This window comes from Bombus vancouverensis, chromosome 10 (assembly GCF_051014615.1).
Source record: "Bombus vancouverensis nearcticus chromosome 10, iyBomVanc1_principal, whole genome shotgun sequence".
Lineage (NCBI taxonomy): Eukaryota > Metazoa > Arthropoda > Insecta > Hymenoptera > Apidae > Bombus > Bombus vancouverensis.
Window position 1 is genome coordinate 11,167,427 of NC_134920.1, and position 24,170 is coordinate 11,191,596.

Genomic DNA, 24,170 nt, shown 5'->3' on the forward strand with positions numbered 1-24,170 from the left:
GCTATAGAAAAATTAATTAATAAATAAAGATACTACAAATAGGTTTCATACAGTGTACTTTAATAAATATTTTTAAAGTACATTCAAAAAACAATGCGATTATTTTATTATATAAAATAATATAGAATAATCTTGTAAAACGTACATAAATTAAATTCAATAAATTATGACTTCTTATATTTAATAAATTCAATGTGTCATAAAGTAAAGTGTCGACACCATCGGTGTGTTTGTAAGCAGAAAACGTTTCGTTTCTTGTCTATTCGTTTACGAAATTGGGTTATCGTCGAAAAGATGAAGCGGTCAATATGTGAAATATAAATAGAAATATATAATGTTGTTAAAACATTTTAAATTTCATTTTAATTTGTTACAGTGATGTTGTAAAGTTCGAATTTATGTGATTACTTATAAAACTGTTAAAAACACTAGAATTTCTGACATATATTGCGCTCCAATCACGGAAGAACCATTATGTTGTGTCAACGTAATCGACGGCAGCACTGACGCCTCTTCAGTAATTAACCAAACAAAATGGACACCAAGATAACGATTAAGCGAACAATCGTGCAGTAGATTTACATGGAATGTCCAGGAGAATGGGATTAACGTGTACACTACAGTGAGTCTTATTTAATTATTGCAAAATCCTGGTTTTTCATAATAATAACTCGTAAGTTTGTATAAATTGCTTATATATTTCTTAATTTTAACAATATTGAAACTTAATTTTGACACTTCAAACCAGAATAAAACTGTATAATGTTATATTACATTCATAGATGTTTAGTATGCGAAATAAAAATATAACGTTTCTATAATATTTCAATATTTTTCATTGATCTCTTATAGTTTTGCGTTATAGTTTTTCTATGCTGTGAGTACTCTGTTTTATTTCTGTTATGGAAAAATATAAATTCTCAATATTTTTAGTTTGTATCCCACTTTTCATAATAATTCATGGTTTGATTGTAGATTGCGTAGGGATGTGTAAGACCATTGTTAGTTTGACTATGTTTCACGTGATAGGTATTTAATTTTTGTCCTTTTGTGTTTTTCTTTTTTTGTCAATCGATTATAAAAATGTATTTAGCAAAATTACCCACTATTATGTAGTATAATAAAATTCATAATCACTGAATGTTACTGAAATTACATAAAGTCTATTCTTTTTAATATACTTGTATAAATCTATTGAATTATATTACGTGACGATGTTTCATTGATATAGCTGTGAAACATTTACAAATTTAAAATGAAATAAGTATTTCTTTCAAAATAGTAATCTTGAAACTACGAAAATTGATTTATTAACTATATATTTATTTTAAGGTCTATATCTTTAAGGTCTTTATTATCTATCTTAAATCTTCAATAATTGCTAATACTTTTAATTTATACATTATAGTAAAACTATTAAAGGTAGATTCTCTTCTCTCTCTCTCTCTCTCTCTCTCTCTCTCTCTCTCTCTCTCTCTCACTTCAAAACAATAAGCTTTCTGTACATTTTCCTATTAAATAAAAAATGTTTATTTTTTACTTTTTGATAGTAAATAAATCAATAATTGTAACATTTACAACTTCGTCATTTAAAATTGAAAAATAATTGATAGAATTATTAGAATTAGAATTAGAATTGATAGAATTGGTTTGTGTATAACTAGTCATAAAAAACAAAATCTTGTCACAAATTTTTTAAAATTTGTATTTCTCTAGTCATTAGCGATTCATTATTCGACGGATTATGTGATTTGATTTCTTTATTACAATAAGTATGTGTGTGCGCGCGCGCGCGTGTGTATGCATTCAATCAAATAAAATGAAATATAATGTTAAATACACTCGTGATTCATTAAAGATGTTGTATATACTTACACATTCAAGCTGATACCTAAAGGACAGGATTGGTTAATCGAATATCCTGCCCTGGTATCCTACTTTATAAGGTAAAATCTGATTGGTTCTCTTTGTGGTATAATTCGGACTCCGCCTTACTACCGCCAATTGCGTTGTGTGTTTTTACCATGATGCCAAATACTTTATGTGCTAGGAGTGTAATTCTTGGAAGGTTGCAGCGTCCAATCTCTTTTCTTCTTCCCGTTGTTTTCTGTTTTCATTCAGTGAATGTACTATATTCACGCATTAAACTTATGCATTTACACATATGTTGATACATATGCATATATATATGCATTTATATACGCAATACGCAAATTTTATTATACATCATATTTGAAAAGTATTTAAAATATACTTACTTTCTCAGATGTAAATAAAAATGTAATATTTAATTGGTTGAAATGCATATACAAACATATGATCCACAATTTTCACTGATTTTTTTGTTTTTATAGTAAATCACGTTCCTATTTTACTTTCGATCTTAAATAACTATGTTCCTATTGTACATTTTACAAATTAATTTTGTTCATTTATATATCACAATCATCGCACGTTGTGTATCATAATGTCATTTATCGAAATCTAAGTATTTATATCCATATTCATATCCAAAATATTCATATTTACATGGTGATTTGATTAATTTCTTTCTGGCAAAAGATTAAATAGATTTTCTAATAGTAATTTTCGATAGAAAATACACTGAAATATATGTATATAGGTTTATATAACTATTTAAATATTAATTCAGTTTTATATAAAATCGATTATATAAAATTATTTAAATGTAATTGATAAGTAATTCGAATTCATTCCAGTATTTCAATCGTATTTTGAGCTCTATGTTTCGTGTTTCAATTGTATGATCATGATTAAAGTAGATTCCAAGTTTTTATTCTTTTAATCGATAATATGAATTTGTTCATAGTTTTAGATGTCTACGGAACAATATACATGCAAATAAATTTATTTTTTATTTGCATTAGTTTCTATTGATTCAAGTAATGACTCTATGAAGAAATAAAAGATTTGGGAAAAAAGATACAAACATTTCGGAAATTAAAAAAAATTGTGATTTCTTATTCTTTAGAGAAAAAGATTAATCAAATTAACATTCGTTCAATTGAATATAAATATCCGATTAGTACAGGAGTTATGGAATAAATATATCTAGTCATTTAAATGCTTTATTTTCTAACATAAATATTTTTCCGTTTTTATTTCATTAATGATCTTTTTTTCAAATTACTAACAGCCATTAAAGATGTTAAGATATACAATGGCTACAAAAAGTACTTGCAAGTACATACCCTTATTTTTCGATGAAGCGTTTTTTTTGGCAGGTATCACGTTTCATTTTCATAGTATTAAATTTTTGCAGTTATATGAATATAACAGCAATATGATATGAAAATTAACAGTTGAACTTAATTAATTAGTATGTAATTGCTATAATAAACATTTCTTGTAGTCATTGTGTAAATACAATAAATTTGATAATTTCTTGATATTTCGATTTTTTCAGTTGCATATGAACCAAATAAATAGTTGTTTTTACAATGATAAATTGAAAAAATCCGTGACTAATTCAAATGCATTATTTCTTTTTTTTTTCATGTTCATTACATACGCGTGTCTATACATGCACAGAGGTTTTTAAGTGGCAAAGAGAGATGCGCGCGCCACCAGGTGGTGCAGTGAGTGAGTGTGCGCGCATGACGTGAAAGGTAGCTGTATAAGTTTCTACAGATGTTACGATTTCTAACTAGTGTGTGTAACGGCCTCCGTTGTATAGGAGGACAGGATAGGATAGGGTAGGGTAAGAGAGAAGAGTAGTCCTTCGTTGTGAACTGTACTAAAGGAGGAAAGCGGCGCGGGGAAGACAGGGGCTGGGTGAGAGAGAGAGAGAGAGAGAGGGGCGGGAGGGGGGGGGGGGTGAGAGAGGGCAGAGAGATGTGTAGAATGATTCGGGCCTATGGACACGCTTGCACCTCGACGGTTCGCGCCGCAGCCGCAGCCGCAGCCACCGTCGATGAAAATCTTGTATACGCGCGCGCAAACAAGGGTGGTTTTTCGATAAAACATTAACATATAACTACATCCATCAAGTAATATATGTTTCGAGACGCGTTTTCTACGAAATATAGAAAGAAATAGTGAATTGTGCGAAGTGAAGTGACGCTTTGGTGCTTGAATATCGAGCGTCGCGGTGGCCGCTACGAGAGTTCTCTTGGAAGCCCAAACGGAAATCTCTCACGATAATGGCGTACTTTCCGACGATCCGTGCTTTTTTTTCACCGAGTCGCTTCGATTCCCCCTGATATTATTACTATACTCGTATTTAACTCGGCGTGCGTTCAAATTCCACGAATTTGAAAGAGAAATTTTGTCGATAATAAAATTACGCTCGCAATAAAGTGTGAGAACTTTCTATACCTATCTTAACAGTTTCTTCTTGTTCACCCTTGTAATATACTTAATGTGTGCGTTTTTAGTTCGTATCCTAATAAGAGCAAGAATTTCCTTTCGTATATTATAGTGCCGCTGTCAGTGCATCAGGTTTGTAAGGTGTTTTCTCTTCTTTTTTTTTCGAGTTTCTTTTTCGCTTTGTATTCATGTGCATGTATCAATATTTGAAGATTTTTACATATCGGTTTTGCAATTTTACCAGCGTGTCAGCAATGTGCAATAATACCATATTGTTACTTAAAAAAAAAATGTTCCTTTTATTGTCTGTACTGGTTAACAGCATGCTTGAATCTTTTATTATTCGTTTTAAATGAAAAAAGTACCAGATCTATAACTTTTTAATAAACAATAATATACATTATTTTTTTGCAATTTATATCCATTTTTTATATTTTTTAAATGGTTTTAAGTAGCCCTATTATATATTTTCGATATGCTGACAGATTTCATCATTTTAACATAAAATAATTATTTTCTATTGGTTTTAGCAAATCTGTAAAATTATCTTGAAATTACTTTTAATTTTTGTATGTATAATTTATATACATTTTGTTATGCTCATATTGTAATTATCATATCTCTTTTTAGTGTTAGGTTATGTTAATTTGATCATATTAATGAATATATACAAGCATATATAAGTAGGTATGTCCAATGTGTAATATAACAATTTAAATCTAGGTTGATAAAAAGTGTACAAATGAAACTGTATATAATGTAATGCTTGTATTTTTAGAAAAAATAAATACAGTAATTATTAAATTATAGCAATTATGACTTTTATATTAATTATTATAAATAAAAATATTATTTTTGTGGTAAATTTAAATCAACAAGAGATTACAAGTTCTATAAAAATATATATTGCAAATACTAATCAATATATTGATTATTAAAATGTAATAATTATAAATGTAAAACTAGTTAAAATTATTAAATCATACTTTTATTGTGATTGACATAAAATGATATTCTATATAGTTTTGTGTTATTTTTTTGTAAGTGACTAAAATTTGTAATTAAGTATATAATATATAATATATAATATTTTAATATTACATAAGTATCAACATGAAGATGTTTATAAATAATAATTTTTATATATATCTATATTCTACAAAAATGTGGACTTTATTTGTGTTTCTATTTCCTGTATCTGGAAATCATATTAGGACATATTCCAAGGGGAAAAGGTTATAGCGATTATGAGAAATTAAGCCATAAGCGTATAGCTTTTTCCCTTTGGCATTTGTCAATGTCATCATATAATATCTAATACTGAAAATTATAAAAATAATCTAAATATTGTAGAAATGAATTATAACATTAAATTTTATATACATAAAAATAAAATAAATATTTAATGCAATTTTAATAAACATTGTTTCAGGCAAAAAAAACGTGGATTAACAATGGGCACGTTAATGTCTGAAAGAGAGACTATAAGATATTCTCTTGAGCCTGAAATAGAGGCGAAGAGTCCTGCAGCATAGACATGGACTCGTACGATTTGTTTGGTGAAGATGTTAGTGGCTCGATGCTTGATGCTCTTCCTGACCTCGGGGGGAACGATCATTTTGACCCTGCAGGCACAACTAATTCTGTGGTAGTATCTAGAGATGGTCCAAACACTGGTGTTAATGGAGGAGGGAGTTATATTAGTCAATCTTATATATCTCAAGAATCTCCACTTCAAAAATTAACTTCGTTTGGTGGATCTGATTTTGGAAGTGCTAATCAATTGCAAAATCCATCGCAACGCAACATGTTTAATCAAAATCTTGGTACGTTTGACAATGGTGCACCACAGCGTGCTATGGTGCCTGGAGCATTTCAAAATCAAGCTCGAAATATGGCACCACAACATAGAGGGCCTCATCCTGGTAGTGGAGGACAATATCCTAATTATAATGATAACATGTATTCAATGGAGCAACAGCATTCAATGACTAGAGCGAATATGTCTATAGATCCAAGTATGCAAGGTTGGCCAGGTAGTGGAGGCGCTTATCCACAAATGCAGAGACATTATAATCAGATGGCACCACAACCTGGTACTTTCCGACAACATATACCTCCACAGTATTCTCATCAACAAGATCAAAGTGGAGTGATGAATCAAAAATTACAGCAACAACAACATTTTAGTAATCAGCAAAGTATGATAGGAAATATGGGTGTGCCACATCAAGCAATGCAAGCTGGTGGAACAGGTGGTGTTTATCAACATATGGTTGGACAACAGCAGCATTACCAGCAAGGAAGTTCTGTTACAATGTATCAAACATCTCCTGGGTATCCAGGCTTTGCCTCAGCTATTCATCAGCAGCAACAACAGCAGCAGCAGCAGCAACAACAAACTCAACAACCACCACAAAGGATGCCACATCATCATCCGTCTCATCCAACTCATCAAACACATCCTTCACATCCTCAACAGTATCCTCAACATTCACAACATCCTAATACACAACAGCAACAACCAATAGACTCTCAATATTCTCATCATGCAACTTCAATGTTCAATCAGCCTCAACATTCTGGACCTACAACGCAATTTGGCACAGCCAAACATGCCACAAGTCCCCAATATCGTGCAGCTTTTCCACAGTTGTCACCTCAAATGTCACCTAGACCTCAGATGTCGCCGCGACCACCTGCAGTACAACAGCAAATGTCTCCTAGACCTATTATGTCACCAGCTAAACCTAATACATTATCTCCACATCCACATGTTCAACTTCCACATCAACAGTCAAACCAACCTGGTACAATGTCTGTGTCACCTTGTCCTCCAACTTCAATGCAGATGAATCCAACATCGCAACAAACTACTCTCCAAGCACTGGAGCAGATGGTGATTCCAGGTGCTTCTGTAACAAATTCGAACGTTTCAAGTCAAGATTATAATCAGTTTCAGACACGTCCATCAATGTCGCAAACACCAAATGTTTTATCTCAGTCTACCGCACAAAATTCTATGTCACCAATAACAGGTCCTAGAATGCCAATGCCAACTCAGTGGTCACATCCACAACAACAGCAGCAACAAATAAGGCCAAATGTGAATGAAGATAGAAGTATAGTAGAAACTCAACCTCCAGTATCTGAACAAAGCCCATCAATGTTTCCAGTAACTGGAACAGAAACTATTCATAATGTTGCAGAAACTACAGTTAGAGATCCTACGGATTCTGTTCATAACACAATAGAACCTTCAAAGTCAGAGACTGAAACATTACATCAAAATGTTCAAGAACAACAAGATGTGCTTAACCAACAAGCTGATACTTTGATGCAAAATAGTTCACAAAATAATTCGCCTTTAGAGCATACATCTGGGAAAATATCTCAGGAAACTGTACAATCATTACCAGCTTCTAGTACAAATGGAAATGTTGATTGTTCAAGTATTTCAACAATATCTCAACAACAATTGACACAAAATCAAGTTCAGACTCCTGTTTCTACTATTGAGAATCAGAATACATGTGATAAGAAACCAAATGATCAACATTTAGAGCTGACTCCAGTAAATTGTCCAACCAATAGTAATGCAACTGCACACCCTCAACAACCTGCAGTTAGCAATCAAGCAGTGCAGCAGCAGCAGCAGCAGCACAATCAACAGCAACCTATCAATTGTCCACAACAACCAGTACAACTTCATATGAATCAGCCACAAGTAGTATCAGCACAACAATCTCCAGTACAGCCTCAACAGTCACTGCAATCTTCACAACAGCCACAAATAAGCCAAGTACAACAACCTCAAACAGCTCAACAATCATCTCCCCAACAACAATTGCAACAAATAAATACTTCTCAACAGCAACCATCGATTACTCAGTCTCAACAATCTTCAATATCACAGCCACAAATTTCACAACCTCAATTGGTACAGCCACCACCACCACCTCAACCAGCTTCAAGTTGTATAAGTCAGGTTCAATCAACACAGCAACCTCAACCACATATAACTTCGCAAGTCGGTATAATTCCTCAGAATGCATCAGTAGTTTCATCTCAGTTGTCACAGGTACAGGCACCTTTACAAAATTCAGCTCCTCAAATACAAAACCAGCCTAATCAAGTTCAACCTACACACCAACAACAAATTCCTACAGTTAATCAAAGCAATAATATAGTATTACCATCTCATCAAACTGCAGTATCAGTGCCAAATTCACAAACTCCTCACCAAGTGCAACAAAATTTCACAGAATACACAAATATTCAAAAAAATAACATTTATTCAAATGAAATGCTAGTGGGTTCTGGTCAACAGTATCCCTCTGGTGGTGATATTGTTAGTGGTAGCACTATGCCAAATATGTATAACATGCCACAAAATCCAACATCAACAGCAGTTACATCTGCTGGTTTTGGTAATTCATGTGCTCCAGTTACACATCACCAAGAAAAAGCTGCACTGCAACAGCAACTGCAAGAATTATATTGTATGCCCCCAGCAAGTGAGAATCAAGAAAAAATTGTTTCTATACAAGAAAAATTGCAAGCTCTGCAACAACATGAGACTAACGATCAGTGTAATGGTGGACCACAATGCATATTGCAAACCCCAATGTTTACAGCAACAGCTGTTGTTGATAGTCCACAGGTAAATTATTATATTTTATTTTTGTTATATATAAACAATATATTATTATAAATAAGGGGAATCTTTTTAATGAATTTGCTTTAATCCTTTTATAAATAGGTTTCAAGTACTACTGGTCGTGGTCGTAGTAAAGGCACACCTAGGGCTAAAAAGAGTAGGAAAAAGGCTGATAAAGAAGCAATTACTCCAGCAGCAGTTACTCAGCAACAGCCAGAACAACCATTATCGGATAATCAAGTAACTCCTGGAGACAGTAGCAATATTGTTGATAGTGCAGCAGATTCTGAGGATATTAAACCATCTTCTGGCGATATAGAAGAAGAATGGAGTAAAGGCAGGAAGTCGCGGCCGCCTACCAGAAAACCGCGTAAGCCAAAGGAGCCAAAGGAGCCAAAAGAACCAAAAGAGCCAAAAGAGCCGAAAGTTAAGAAAGAACCAAAACCACCAAAGGAAGCAAAATCCCCAAAAGTACCAAGAAAGAGAAATAAAGACAAAGATTCAACAAAACGTAATAGAAAGTAAGTTATTTTGTAAATATTACCTCTTAATTTTCATGTGTTAGAACAGTAATTATTTCTTTGAATACTTTCTATCTTTACAGAAAAACTAATCATTCTGAATCAGCTGATGATGAAGTTATTCAAGAAAATGAAGAAACTGCAGTCTCTGATTCAAGTGCGATTAAAGAGTCAGATACAAAACCACCTGAACCATCCATCCAAAGTGATCAGGAACAAGTACACTCTTCAACTACTGAGCCATTAGTAACTGAAACAAAAGATCAAAATAAACAAAAAGGAGACTCAGAGGATAGTCCAGCAGATGAAAAGAAAGAAGAAAATTCAGATGTCGGCACAGTTACAGAAACTGCTACACCTAATAAGAAAAAGGCTGCTGCTCGTAAAAGATCGGTTGGGAAGGTTTCGTTAGGGAAATCACCTAGAAGTTCGAAGTATGTTATTTTAAAATATTGAATATTGATAAGTAATTGTATTTCTTATTTGTAATTTCTTTTTTAATACATTCTTCTTTATTTCATTAATTTGCCAAATTTTATTAGAAAACGAAAAAGTCGAATTGCGCCCGATTCTGACGGTGAAGAATTAGCTGCAACGCCTCCGCCATCACCAGAAGCTGGAGATGATAATAAAAGGCGTTCAGCAAGAAATACGCATCGTAAGAAATATGTGGACGATGTAATGCTTAGATTTTCAGATGATGATGTACCTCTTCAGGATGCTCAGCTTTCTAAAAAAGTAGAGAGTACAAATACCGCAAAACCTGTTTCTGTCAAAAAAGATAATGAAGGTGGTGAAGTTGGGCCCAATAAACCTAACTTTGTGTATATTGTATGTATTATGTTAATATCATATTCTTCATATATTAAAATTGTATTCGCAAAAATTTTAAAGTAGTAATTTTTATGCATTATAGAATACAACAGATGAAGATTCCATGGTTGTGCAACATATATTGTGTTCTCGCATAGGTAAAAGAGAAGTCAAACCTACTGTTCCAGAAGTGAAAACTGAGACATCTGCTGAAAAAAATGATAATAGTGCTCCTGATACAAAAAATAAAGAAGGGGAAAATGAGTCAAAAGAAGAAACATCTGAAAAAGAATCAGTCTCAGAAACGAGTAATAAGGATGAAGATGATACTGAGACTTCCGAAGACAAAAGTATCAATGATGTAAAAGATAAAAGTAAAAGTGAAGGAACAATTACAGAATCTAAACAAGAAAATGCAGTAGCAGATGTGAAGCCTCAAATAGTAGAAGTTGAGGAGTATTTTGTTAAATATAGAAATTTTTCTTATTTGCATTGTGAATGGAGGACTGAAGAAGAATTATACAAGGGCGATAAAAGAATTCAAGCCAAGCTGAAAAGATTCAAGCAAAAACAACAACAAAACACTAATATCTTCGAAAATGTAATTATTTTGTACCTGTATATTTTACAACAGTTTTGATATTTTATTTCTTAATATTAGATAGGTAGATATGAATAATCAAAGTTATGGTTCTTTTTTTAGACCGAGGATGATCCATTTAATCCAGATTTTGTAGAAGTAGATAGAGTGCTTGATGAAGCAACACATACTGATCCAACAACTGGAGAAACTTTAAAACACTATTTAGTCAAATGGCGATCTCTTCAATATGAAGATTCCACATGGGAATTAGAAGAAGATGTTGATCCAGAAAAAATAGCTCAATTTATAAAGTTTAATAAAGTACCTCCTAAGGATCAATGGAAGGTAATATGTTATTATATTAGTATATTATAATATTATAATTATATAATATAATGTTTAACATCAAAATAATTATTAATATCTATTTAGCCCAAAAAGAAACCAAATGCGTCAGCGTGGGTAAAATTAGAGGAATCACCAATTTATAAAAATAATAACAGTTTGCGACCGTATCAATTAGAAGGCCTTAATTGGTTGCTTTTCTCGTGGTATAATGGACATAATTGCATTCTTGCCGATGAAATGGGTTTAGGAAAAACAATTCAGTCTTTGACATTTGTGGATGCAGTATACAAATATGGTATTCGTGGACCATTTTTAATAATAGCTCCACTCTCAACCATTCCAAATTGGCAACGTGAATTTGAAAGTTGGACGGACATGAATGTTGTAGTATATCACGGATCGTAAGTACAATTTTTTTGCAGTTTCATATTTGAAAATAAAATACATTTTACTATGAAGTCTTTTACTTACAGTGCAGCAAGTCGAACTATGCTTCAAGAATATGAAGTTTATTATAAAAATGAAAAAGGACAGCAAATTAAAGATTTAATCAAATTTAATGTACTGATAACTACGTTTGAAATAATTATAACAGATTTTAACGAATTACGGGGCTATAATTGGAGACTCTGTGTTATAGACGAAGCTCATAGGCTAAAAAATAGAAATTGCAAATTACTTGAAGGTCTTAGACAATTAAATTTAGAACATAGAGTCCTTTTATCTGGTACACCTTTACAAAATAATGTCAATGAGCTTTTTTCATTATTGAATTTTCTCGAACCAGTGCAGTTTTCTAGTAGTGAAGCATTCCTTAAAGAATTTGGTAATTTGAGTAGTGAAAGTGAAGTCCATAAGCTACAACTTCTCTTGAAGCCAATGATGCTACGTCGACTTAAGGAAGATGTAGAGAAATCGTTAGCTCCAAAGGAAGAAACAGTAGTTGAGGTGACTAATATTATTAACACAAGTTTGTTTATGTATATTTGAAAATTAATAAATAATTTATAATAAATTATGCCCTTTCATCGTTCAGGTGGAATTAACAAATATACAAAAAAAATATTATCGTGGCATTCTTGAAAGGAATTTCTCTTTCCTCGCAAAAGGAACCACATCAGCTAACATTCCGAATCTCATGAATACAATGATGGAATTAAGAAAGTGCTGTATCCATCCATTCCTACTTAATGGTGCAGAAGATCAAATACAATTGGATTACAAAACTGGTGAAAAGGAAGATTCAGAAGCTTATTACCATGCACTAGTAAATAGCTCTGGAAAAATGGTATTAATCGATAAGTTACTGCCAAAACTCAAAGCCAGTGGTCATAGAGTGTTAATATTTAGTCAGATGGTGAAATGTTTAGATCTATTGGAAGATTATTTATTATATAAAAAGTAAGAATTATTGATTTTTACTTTATTGTAAATATTCTTTTACGATATTTATACCTTTATCAAAAATATTTGTTTAGGTATCCGTATGAAAGAATTGATGGTCGAATTCGGGGAAATTTAAGACAAGCTGCAATTGATCGTTATAGTAAACCTGACTCCGACAGATTCGTTTTTCTTCTTTGTACTAAAGCAGGAGGTCTTGGAATTAATCTTACAGCAGCAGATACTGTTATTATATATGATAGTGATTGGAATCCACAAAATGATTTACAGGTTTTAATTGAATTTACTCTATTTTAGTAAAACTATTGAATTTTTGTACTTATACGTGAAACAATAACTAGAATATTGTATGCGTTGTTAAATTACAAATACATATATTAAATTTGTATGCAGGCTCAAGCTCGATGTCATAGAATTGGTCAACAAAAAATGGTGAAAGTATATCGATTACTTTGCCGAAATACTTATGAAAGGGAAATGTTTGATAAAGCTTCTTTGAAACTTGGATTAGATAAAGCAATTTTGCAATCTATGAATACAAGTCAAGGGGGTAAAGATCCAAGTAATAAACAGTTGACTAAAAAGGAGATAGAAGATTTATTAAAAAAGGGTGCTTATGGTGCTATTATGGATGACGATAATGCAGGAGATAAATTTTGTGAGGAAGATATAGAACAAATACTTGAACGAAGAACACAAGTAAGTGAACTATTGTTTCGTTAGCTAAAAGTTCTTCATTTTTATGTGTGTTTACTAATTTAGAAAAATTCAATTATATAGATTATTACGATAGAAGCAGAGAAAGGATCGACATTTTCAAAAGCTAGTTTTGCATGCTCATCTAATAGATCGGATATAAATATTGATGACCCAGATTTTTGGAAGAAATGGGCAAAGAAAGCTGAGATTGATACAACAGAGAAAAAAGAAGAAGACGAATTAGTGATATCAGAACCAAGGCGAAGAACACAAATCAAACGATATGGCCATGACGAATCTGTCGTTATGTCAGATCTTGATAGTTCTGATGATAATAGCGACGATGAAACAAGTAGTGGGTTAACAGGTAGAGGTATGTTCATTCTTAGTGCATGTTAAAAGACAATACCGTTCTTAACTTCATCAAATTAACGTGATACCTGGAATGGAATTATCCTACGATAATTACAAAGGTATTGGGTCACATTTAAATATCCTGTTTCAAATATTTCATGCCTTTTATCCTTATAAAACTAGCAAAACAGTTATTCGTTTTAATATCTTTTTATTTGTAAAAGTTCCTTAATTTTTGTATAGTAGAACATATTAAAATATTGGTATAAATATTGAATTATCAAACTTTGTAGATACTAACTTCACTGTGTTGTGTTCAACATATAATTGTAAATATATAATTTATTTTTAGTAGCAGAATATATATATATATATATTTATATTCATCAAGTGATATTTTGTTGTATTAAGATCCTTTTTCTATTTACGTTCATGTTTATGAGAAACTCGGGATTTATTAAAGGATTTTAGAATAGTTTTAAAAAGTGAAATAATCTCAGTTTTTTTTAGTTTTCCAACAAAACAAATTAACAACATAACACAAAAATTTTATGGTATACATTCTCAATTAATTTCTTTGCTTTTGAAGTTTTCACAAATAAATTTCCATAAAAACGTTAAATACGCTAGATATATGTACATACTTTTCTATTATTTTTATTCAGTGAATGTCACATACACATATAAGCATAATCACGTGCATGTATGCCTACACCATTAATATTATCATAATAATGTTTAAAATATGTTATTCCTGTTCTATAAGCTGTTTTTATTGGTGTGTTTGCCAAAAATTAAAATGTTTAAATATATTTCATTCTTACATATTATAAAAAAATCCTTGTTGTAACATAAGTTTAGGACATTGTATTTGTGTAATGCATGGCAAATTGAATAGGTGTTTCTTTACATAATTTATACAACATTCATGAACATAGATTATTCACTAGATACAAGTAACATAAACTATCATGATAAGAATCTAATGCAGTTAATTTTATTATTTAATTAATGTAGATATTGTTTTATTGTTTAATAATTGTTTATTAATATTTTTAATACATCTTTTAGCATATTAATTAAGTAAAAGTTTCTTAATGTTTATTCAATATTTTATCCTCCATTTCTTAATTTACTAATTCAATTTATTTCTCATTTTTCAAAATAAGTAATTGTTTCTACATATGTATATTTGTAAATTTCGAAAGAATATCAACTTCTGTCTCGTGAACTCACAACATAAATACTATCTTCCTTCGAGCTATATTTGTAATGTTGCTTGCCATTACTACAGAATTATTTATATTTACATTATAAAGAATTGAACTTCCACACATCTATATTTTATCTTAATATTAAGTTTATAATAAGGTATGTAGTAATATGTTTTTTTATCATTATAAGGTAAAAAGCGAAGAGATAAATTTGGTAAGAAGACACGGAAATTCTGCGATGAATATGTTCCTCGGGAAGGTGAGGTGGTATATGGAAGTTGGGCACGAAGCGAATGTTTTAAGGTCGAACGAGGCTTACTAACGTTTGGATGGGGTCGATGGGAAGAGATTCTTCAACACAGTCAGTTTCGTCGAGGATGGCGTGAAGTTGATGTTGAAGATTGTGCACGAGTCATTTTACTCTATTGTCTCCGTTACTATCGCGGCGATGAAAAAATTCGTAACTTCATCTGTGATCTTATTACGCCTGTAGAAAATGGAGAAAAGATCAAGACTGTGTGTGTTAATACTAGTGGACGAAATAATAGACAAAAGAAAAAAGGGCGAGTTAGAGAAGGTAGAGAAACACGGGGATCAATGATCAATGGAGGTCCAAATGATCCTAATCATTGGAGTAACGCTGAAAAGTATGACGGAGACATATTTCTTGAAAGTAATTACAGGAAACACTTGAGTCGTCATGCAAATAAGTACGTACATCAAACACAACAATCTTTTTTATGATAAAATTTGTTAAAAAATATTTTTAGTTGAAAGTACTGCTTAATTTTATTAAAATTTTGTAAATAATTTTTGTATTGTGTACAGAGTACTGTTACGCGTGCGAATGCTTTACTATATCAAACATGAGATTATTGGAGACTTAGTCCAGCATATATCTGATGGCGTCCATGTCAGGTTAGTGATTTTATATGTATATATTATATATATGTATATATATATAAACACGCGCGCGCGCGCGTATACACATACACTTATAAACTTATATATATTTACTTACTTTTAAATCTCCATTATTCTACGCTCTACTGACTATCATAGAATATCATGCACTTACTTACACGCTTATACGGAGCTTCATAGTTGCATGCGCAATGTATTTGTTTATCCTGGGAGCTGTAATTGTATGAGGAATGCTCATAGAGCTAAACCATGTTTATTTTGTAGCTCTATAAATAGCTATTAATCGCTGATCCTATATTACTAATATAAAAATTTTCCCATCCTATTTTATAAACATGTATATGAATATATACACGATTTTTAAATTACTGTAAACACTTTGTACGGCTTACTATGGTCAAAGATGGTCAACTCAGCAACATCATGGTAAGAGACAGCTATAAAGCAGTGCACTGTATTAAAGGGGCAAACAGAATAGGAAGTTTGAAAAGTTTACTTACGTTTATACTTAATTGAGAGCGAAAGGGACGAGAAAAATAAATAACGATTCCTTAAATATTATCTAATATAATATGCCTCTTTTCTATGTTTATTTAACAACAAACATTGTAATTTACGATTCTATTAAAATTCATGAAAATATAAATCTTTTATAATCTAAACGATTGGCATACATAAATTGGCAAATTGTAAATGAAACCGCCCTACAGTGCGTTGCGGATAAACCCTCCACAGTTGACGGAACGGCCAGCGAAGTGGTGGGACTCCCAAGCAGACAAATCCTTAATAGTTGGCTGCTACAAACACGGCTACGAGAATTACGACCAGATGAGGATTGATCCCGCGCTTTCTTTCATTACAAGCTGCCCTCCCCCTTCCCAGTCTCAGACCACACAAAATAAGTAAGTAACTATTCTTTTTACGTTGTTTTATATATATATATATATATATATCTATGTGCCACTGCTGTTTCATTCTAACATATATGGCTTGCATGCTGTTTAAATTTGCTTAAGATAATGCCTCTGCTAGAATTAGTGTATAAATTTTCCTTTTCATTTTATTCATACTTTTATTCGTACCTTAACAGTGAAGGAATTTCGTATTTTTACCTGTTTTAAGATATTACTTTCTACTAGCTTTTATTTACAGTGGAGACGGATGATGCATATAATATACCAATATACAATGATTATTTAAGTGTTTCTTATAAACAGTCAATACATTATTGTTATATATACTTAATAACTTCTGTTTATAACGTAAATTTTTAGTATCCGCAGCATTTTAAAGTGGTAATCATGAAAATCTTTTTAGTTTTGATATTATACACTTTTAAATTATAGTTTCAAAATAACTGTTACATTTATAATTGGTTAAGTATATGTATGTTTTCACAATTAAATACGTACTAGAAAGATTTGTTTAGTAAAAATTAAAAAGATTAAAGATATACTATGTAAAATATGTGATGTAAAATTAAGTTTTAACTTAAAATATTTAAAAATTTCAGCAGCAGCAGCAGAGACGATACTAGTTTAGAGAATGACATTGAAGATGTTGAATCTCTTGGAATGATAAAAGATTCAAAAGATTCTGATAAATTTAATCGAGAAACACCTACTGATTCACCTGCTTTACCTAATAAGGCAGATACACCTGGACCTGAACCTAGTAGTAGCCATGAAGGAAATGATGGCTTATTAGACGACGAAAAGACTTGGCCGTCCGTGGTCGATCTTAATACTCGTTTACGTCGAGTAATTTCTTCCTATCAGCGAAGTGTGAAAAAGGAAGATGTAAAAGTATTACAAAAATCAAAGACAGGGTTGGAAAATGATACAACTGTAAATCATGCTACTTCAATGAACGAGCCACCTTTAAATATGCAAGGATGGGACTTACAACAACTTGCTATGTATCTTTTGGTAAGTTATTATATTCAAAATATTTAATGTAAAAAACAAAAGTGTTATCTAGAACATATCAACTCTTTTATTTTACATAGAAAATGGAAAGAAGAGAAAAGATGGAGGCTATGATAAAGGAAAGAGAACGAACTCGTATTGAAGAACAAAAGACAAAATGGTCCCGTCGTGAAGAAAGTGAATTTTTAAGAGTTGTATCGACATACGGTGTTAATTATGATAGAAAGAAAGCACAGTATGATTGGACAAAATTTAAAAGTATAGCTAGATTTGATAAGAAAACAGATAATGATCTCACAGATTATTATATGTCTTTTAGAGCAATGTGTAAAAAAGTATGTAACGCTAAATTGAATGACGAAGATGGTATGTTTATAATTATATTTATATACAATTAAAAACTGTAATATTATGACTCAATCATTGATATTATATATACAATATTATTCAGCATATTTTATGCTTTAATCTGAAAATATAAAATTTGTTTACGTATTTGATATTTATTATAAATATCAAAGTACTAAATACGATATATATATCTCAGATTTTTCAGACGTTCCTGTTGATCATCTCAGTCCAGCAAAAGCGAGACAAATATTAGATCGCGTAGATCTTTTGAGCAAAATACGCGAAGAAATTTTATCTCATCCTCATTTGGAGGAACGACTTTCATTATGTCAACCATCAGGTGATACACCTGATTGGTGGCAACCTGGAAAACACGATAAAGAATTATTACTTGGTGCGGCAAAACATGGTTTGGGAAGAACTGATATAACTATTTTGAATGACCCTGATTTTTCATTTCATAAACTTCTAAATAAAAATATGTATGGTAATATCCAAACGTCTAAAGTCTCAGATAAATCTGAGAAAGCAATCAAAATTGAAAACAGAGAAGACATATTAAAATTCGATAAAGATGAAATACTTGTAAAATTGGAAAAAGGTGAAGGTACTTTGAAAATTGAAAAAGTGGGTGCAAAAAAAGATAAGGATATAAATATCGTGGAAAAGCGAACAGAACATACGGATCTGGAGAAAAGCCAAGTAGAATTAACTATTATAAAGGCTGAAAATAAAACTGAAGAAAAACCTATCAGTAATGCATTAACTATTACAACTGTTGCAAGAAATATATCATCAGACAAGGAGTACGCTACGAAAATAAAAACTGAAGAAAAGAATGAAGTAGTGATAGAATCAGTAAAAAATGAAATTTTTAAAACTGATCAAATATCAGGAATTAACAAAACAGATGAAACAAAAACGAGTAATGTCACGACGAATATCGAAGAAGCGACACCTATAAAAATAGAGAAAGAAAATCAAAGCAAGGAAAAAGAAATACCAGCAGAGACTGACAAAGAAGTTCAAGAAGAAAAACCAAAAGAGTCTCAAACTCAAGAAATAAATGAAAAAAATTCATTGGAACAAAAAGAGTCTGTAGAAATAGTAGAAAAATCAACGGAAAATAATGAAAATATAACGGCGGAAAGTGATAAAGTAAGTGTGAAAATAGATGCCCCAGTTGTTAAAGAGGAGTTAGAAGTACCAGAAAGTAAACCAGGGGATACAAGCAAAGATAAAGCAAAGGTGTGCAAAATCGAGGATAAGTGTAATGTTCAAGCAGCAGAACTTAAAGCAATGTTTCCCGATTTGGAAGTTATTCAACCGTTGTCACGATTAACGCAAATTGATACATTTGTTCTCCGTGACAAAACAGTAGATTATAACGAACCAACAGTTGTGCAACTTCTATCGCACAATAGTAACAGTACTATCAAATGGCCAAAGGTAAATTGAATCCTATATTTTTATGTACATTTAGAATTGACTTGGGGAATTTTTTTAGGAACATGCAATTGAAGCTCGTTTGATGCATATCGTACATGCAATTGAACACAAAGAATGGCCTGTATCTATAAATTTTAGTGCTGGTGATGAATCAGATGTACCTTCAAATGAAAAAGAATGTTCAGAGGTGATAACTATAACTACAGATCATGGAATATCACGCAATACAACAACTGGGAACAATATCTCACTATCTAAAAAACGAAAAAGGCATATTGCTATTGATGTAGAAACTGAAAGGGGTAAAATTAATAAAAATTGAACTAATGATCTCTTTTAATTTTCTTTAAAAGGATTAATAACTATATAGTTTTTGTATTTTTAGCAAAACTTCATGCATTATTAAATAGTAGTAGCCACACGGTTACTCAGTCTCCTGCGACTTTAAGTAAACCTACTGTATTATCTGGATCTAATACATGGGAAATAAATGATGAATCACAATCGGAAGAATCGAGGCGTTCAACACCGGTTCAACCACCTCCAGCGCATCAGCAAACACGAACACAAAATATACCCTTTGATTTAAAATATACAGTTCCTGGAAAACCAACTGTAATTCCTGGGACTTCGAGTACTTTGACTCCTATAGATTTATCTGCTGGGTATAATTTTTCATAAATATAATATTTATAATTTTAATATAAAACATGTTTTTAATTAAATATTTATACAATGTTTACATTTTAGATATCCAAAAACAAGTACAGATAATAATAAAGATATTATGAACGAGGTTCAAGACTTTTCAATGCCAAATAAAAACAAACAAATTAGTAGTAATAAAGGGAAATTAGATAGTATGTTAGACAAATTGATGAAGAGAAAGAACTGTGTATGTATAAATATATGAACTATTTATTCAATTATTTATATAAACATCTAAAACATAAATATGAATAATAACCAAAAATTTATTATATTTTTATGAAGCCAACAGATGAACCTATAATTGGAAAGGAGAAAAAACGGAGAAAACTTGACGAAATAGTACTAGGATTAAGTGCAGCAAAAGAACAACAAAGTAGTCACTATCCTGAACATAGTAAAAAGAGTACAATTACACCAAATGTAACTGTTACTCCAACTTCAGCGCCGATTGGGCTTCCAAATCCTCCAACAAGTACTCAGAAACCGTTTTCCATTACTGTTACCTCGATCCCGTCTTCACGAGCATCAAATTCTACTTCTGGCTTACCGCCTCCATCATTACATTCACATAAAGATAGTTTTTCTGCCTTACTTGTTCAAGCAGAGCAACAAAATCGCGAATTTAAAAAGCAGCAGCAGCATCAACAACAAACTCAACAGCAACAACAACAGCAGCAACAGCAACAACCAAATTTCAATTCAACGCATTCGTCATCAGCAAGCGGACACAAAAAGAGTTATGAAGCGATGATTGCAGACATTAATAAAGTCGCTGAATATTCCTCTAAAATCGGATCCTATTCTCATGAGGCTAAAGTGAATAAATGGTTAGCTGAGCAAACTGCTATGTCTGAACAATTAGGTGCAGAATATTTAAACGCACCAAGACGACGGCGACCGCGTGTTGATCCTTCTTTATTAGATTGGAAAAAATTGACTGGAGAAGAGAATGTCGCTGTAATTAATAGATTAACAGGCAAAAAGGTTTGAATACAAAATTTTATTTTTTCCTATGTTATATATGTATTTATATTAATTATGTAAGTGCAATTAATTATGTATATTTTTATTTACTTATCACTGACTACATACCTTATTTTGTATATATGTTAATTTACGTACATCTATTTTAGGTTACAGGCAGTAAAGCACCACAATTAAAGCGCTTAGGTCAATGGTTGATCGAGAACCCAATGTTTGATGTTGACCCAAAATGGGCCGAACTTGTGAAAGAACGAGGAAATCTTCCACACGATTTACAAAAAAGATTGTCAGGAAATGATAGAAGTTATGTTAATAAGGGTAAAAGCCCAGGAAGACCTCCCATGATGCCAAGTCCTACTAGTCAGCAATCCGCAAATCAAGCTAATTTAGCAGCTACATCAATGGCTTCAGGTTTAAACTTTCCTTCGCTGGGTAATTTGAATAACTCTCTTCTATCAGGCCTCTCTCTTGGCAATTTTGATCCAAAGAACAATCCTCTTTTAATGCCATTTGGTGGTTTACCCAATCTGGGTGCATTGAGTGGACTGGGCAATTTGAGTAACCTGAGTAATATGAGTTTGACGAATTCTTTATTTGCGAACCTTGCTGGTCTTGGTTTACCATCTTTAGCAGGTATGGAAGCTGCTTTAGGTGCGACAGCAACTAGTACAGCAGCTGAGACCAATCCTGTTGTCAGTTCTGTCAGCAGCAAAAATACAGGTTCTGCTAATATTAGCAATGTTAATAAGTCATCTCGTAATAAATTGGAGCCTCCTACAAGTAAATCTTCGGTGCCTTCAACTTCATCAGCATCGTCTACGATATCAACAACGACACCATTCCCCTTCTTTTTCCCAAACCCCAGTCTTTTATACACACCGTTGGGTTTGGGTGGTTTGAATCCATTCTCAATGCAACCTGGTGGAGTATCGTCGGCCTACGAAAGTCTTGCCCAATGTGGGCTTCTAAATCCATCCACTTCGAGTGCCTCAGCAGTGCGTAAACCAGCGTCTTCAGCAAGTAACTCGAGGCAACGTGATACAATTACCGAATCAACGACTAAACGAAAGGATACAGAGAAGAAATCCAGATATTCTATCGATCCTACGATAACATTACAACAGTACACCGATATGACGTTACATAATGAAGAAAGACGTAGAATAGAACCAGAAAAACGAGAAACCTTGGAACAAAATGATGCGGCAGATCTTTCGGAAAGACGAACCGACAGGAAAAACAAAGAACAAGAAATGAAAGAAGCCCTGGAGCATTTAAGTAGAACTAGTGCAGAACTTTTAACAAGAAATCTAGAAGATCAACGACTGAGTGACAAAAGGAATCATAATCAAAGTTCAGAGCAACAAACTCCAAGTATGCTTGAAGTAACTCTTGAACCTGTCAATAAGAAGACAAGAATTGAAATTGAAGTTAGCACACGACCTGTGACAACTGCTGTAACAACTACTGTAACTTCAGCAGATGTAACAACAGTTGATGTAGAACAGGGAACACGACCATCAAGTACAACAACTAAACAAAGTTCCGTAGAAGAGAATAATGTATTCAGTGAAACATCTTTAAGTACTAATAATAAAAAGGAAATTGATGAAACAGCTGCTACAGTAACAACAAGTATCTCGACTACAGTTACAGTTACAGTTGCATCTACTGTTACGCCTACATCAACACCCACACGTACACCAACGCCCACACTTACGCCTACATCTACGCCTACATCTACGCCTACATCTACACCCACACCTACACCTACACCTACATCCATAACTGCACCTACATCTACAACATCAATAACAACAGCCCTGGAAGATGCAACTACATCACAACAAAGTACTACAAATACTAAGAGCGATGCGTCGAAACTTCCATCAGAAATAGAAGAAGATAACAAAGGTACTAAAGGCAAGAAAGTACGAAGTGGAAAACGATTAAGTGTAGAACCTCCTCCAGAAAGAAAAAATCTTCGTTCTAGTGCAGGAAGACAAGCGAGAGCAGCAGCAGAACGGCAAGCAAGAATGGAAGGTGAATTGCAATCAGATCAACAAGACACTCACACAACGAGCGAGTGAAGTGAATTTTTTTAAGTGGGTTTTAAATAATACTAGTGTTGTTAATGATCTTACGTTGTTGCGATTATTTTTGTTGCAAACTTCTGCAGTGTATTCGCACAACGATTCACAAAAAATCATCGATTCATAAACATTTATATACATGAATGAATCAATGAAACGACAATTCTTAATTAAACAGAGCACAAGTGCATTCAAAGAACTTGAAAGAACGAAAAGAAAATTTGATTTTTCCTTCCAATTTATATGGAAATAATGGGAGAAATACAAGTAAACCACGTACACATTACCATTGCTATCATTGTGAATGTATAACATTGAAGCTGTTAAGTACGAAGGCTGGCAATAGTATTTTATCATTCGATATATTGTGTGGTAATTAACTTTTAATTATATAACATTACAATAACAAATTATAATTTTGTTAAATTTATTATTCTTTACAATCTTTATTGGTTTTGACGAGGGACTGTTATACAATAACTGCTATCTCATTATTGCGTAAACGCGCAACGGATCATTCAAATATAAGATATAATCATACTGTAGTAAAGTAAAGTTAGTAATAACTTAATAAAAAAAAACAATGTAAATATTATATAATTATGCCTAGAGACTATAAGTGATTGTGTACTTGGAAAAATGTATATAACACAGTGTACTTTTAATTACATTAGGTGATACAATAAACAGCTTTTTTTGTTGTTTGCAAATGCCAACATTAGAATCTTTGTTTTGATAATTATGTACACCTTTAATGATGAACATATAAAAAATAAGTTATGTATTGTATTAATAGAATCAGTGA

General features: G+C 32.1%; 1 protein-coding gene across 7 annotated transcripts; it reads left to right on the top strand.

Annotated features, from left to right (window-relative positions):
* The first annotated feature begins 306 nt into the window (after positions 1–306).
* Positions 307–24,089, top strand: kis (chromodomain helicase DNA binding protein kismet). 7 transcript variants are annotated; one of them, XM_033337102.2, is made up of 24 exons: positions 307–622; positions 5,762–8,992; positions 9,092–9,510; positions 9,594–9,944; positions 10,053–10,341; positions 10,427–10,924; positions 11,027–11,251; positions 11,339–11,655; positions 11,728–12,202; positions 12,291–12,655; positions 12,733–12,928; positions 13,052–13,357; positions 13,439–13,730; positions 15,116–15,635; positions 15,754–15,843; positions 16,560–16,751; positions 17,363–17,777; positions 17,858–18,143; positions 18,325–19,577; positions 19,636–19,879; positions 19,963–20,242; positions 20,328–20,472; positions 20,571–21,272; positions 21,422–24,089. In XM_033337102.2, the coding sequence occupies exons 2-24, from the start codon at positions 5,867–5,869 to the stop codon at positions 23,360–23,362; spliced, it is 12,927 nt and encodes a 4,308-aa protein (XP_033192993.1). In that variant the 5' UTR covers positions 307–622; positions 5,762–5,866; the 3' UTR covers positions 23,363–24,089. The 7 variants fall into 7 exon arrangements, with proteins under 7 accessions (XP_033192993.1, XP_076478544.1, XP_076478543.1 ...); XM_076622429.1 differs by having other exon boundaries at positions 18,334–19,577; XM_076622428.1 differs by having other exon boundaries at positions 13,439–13,724.
* The last annotated feature ends 81 nt before the right edge of the window (positions 24,090–24,170 follow it).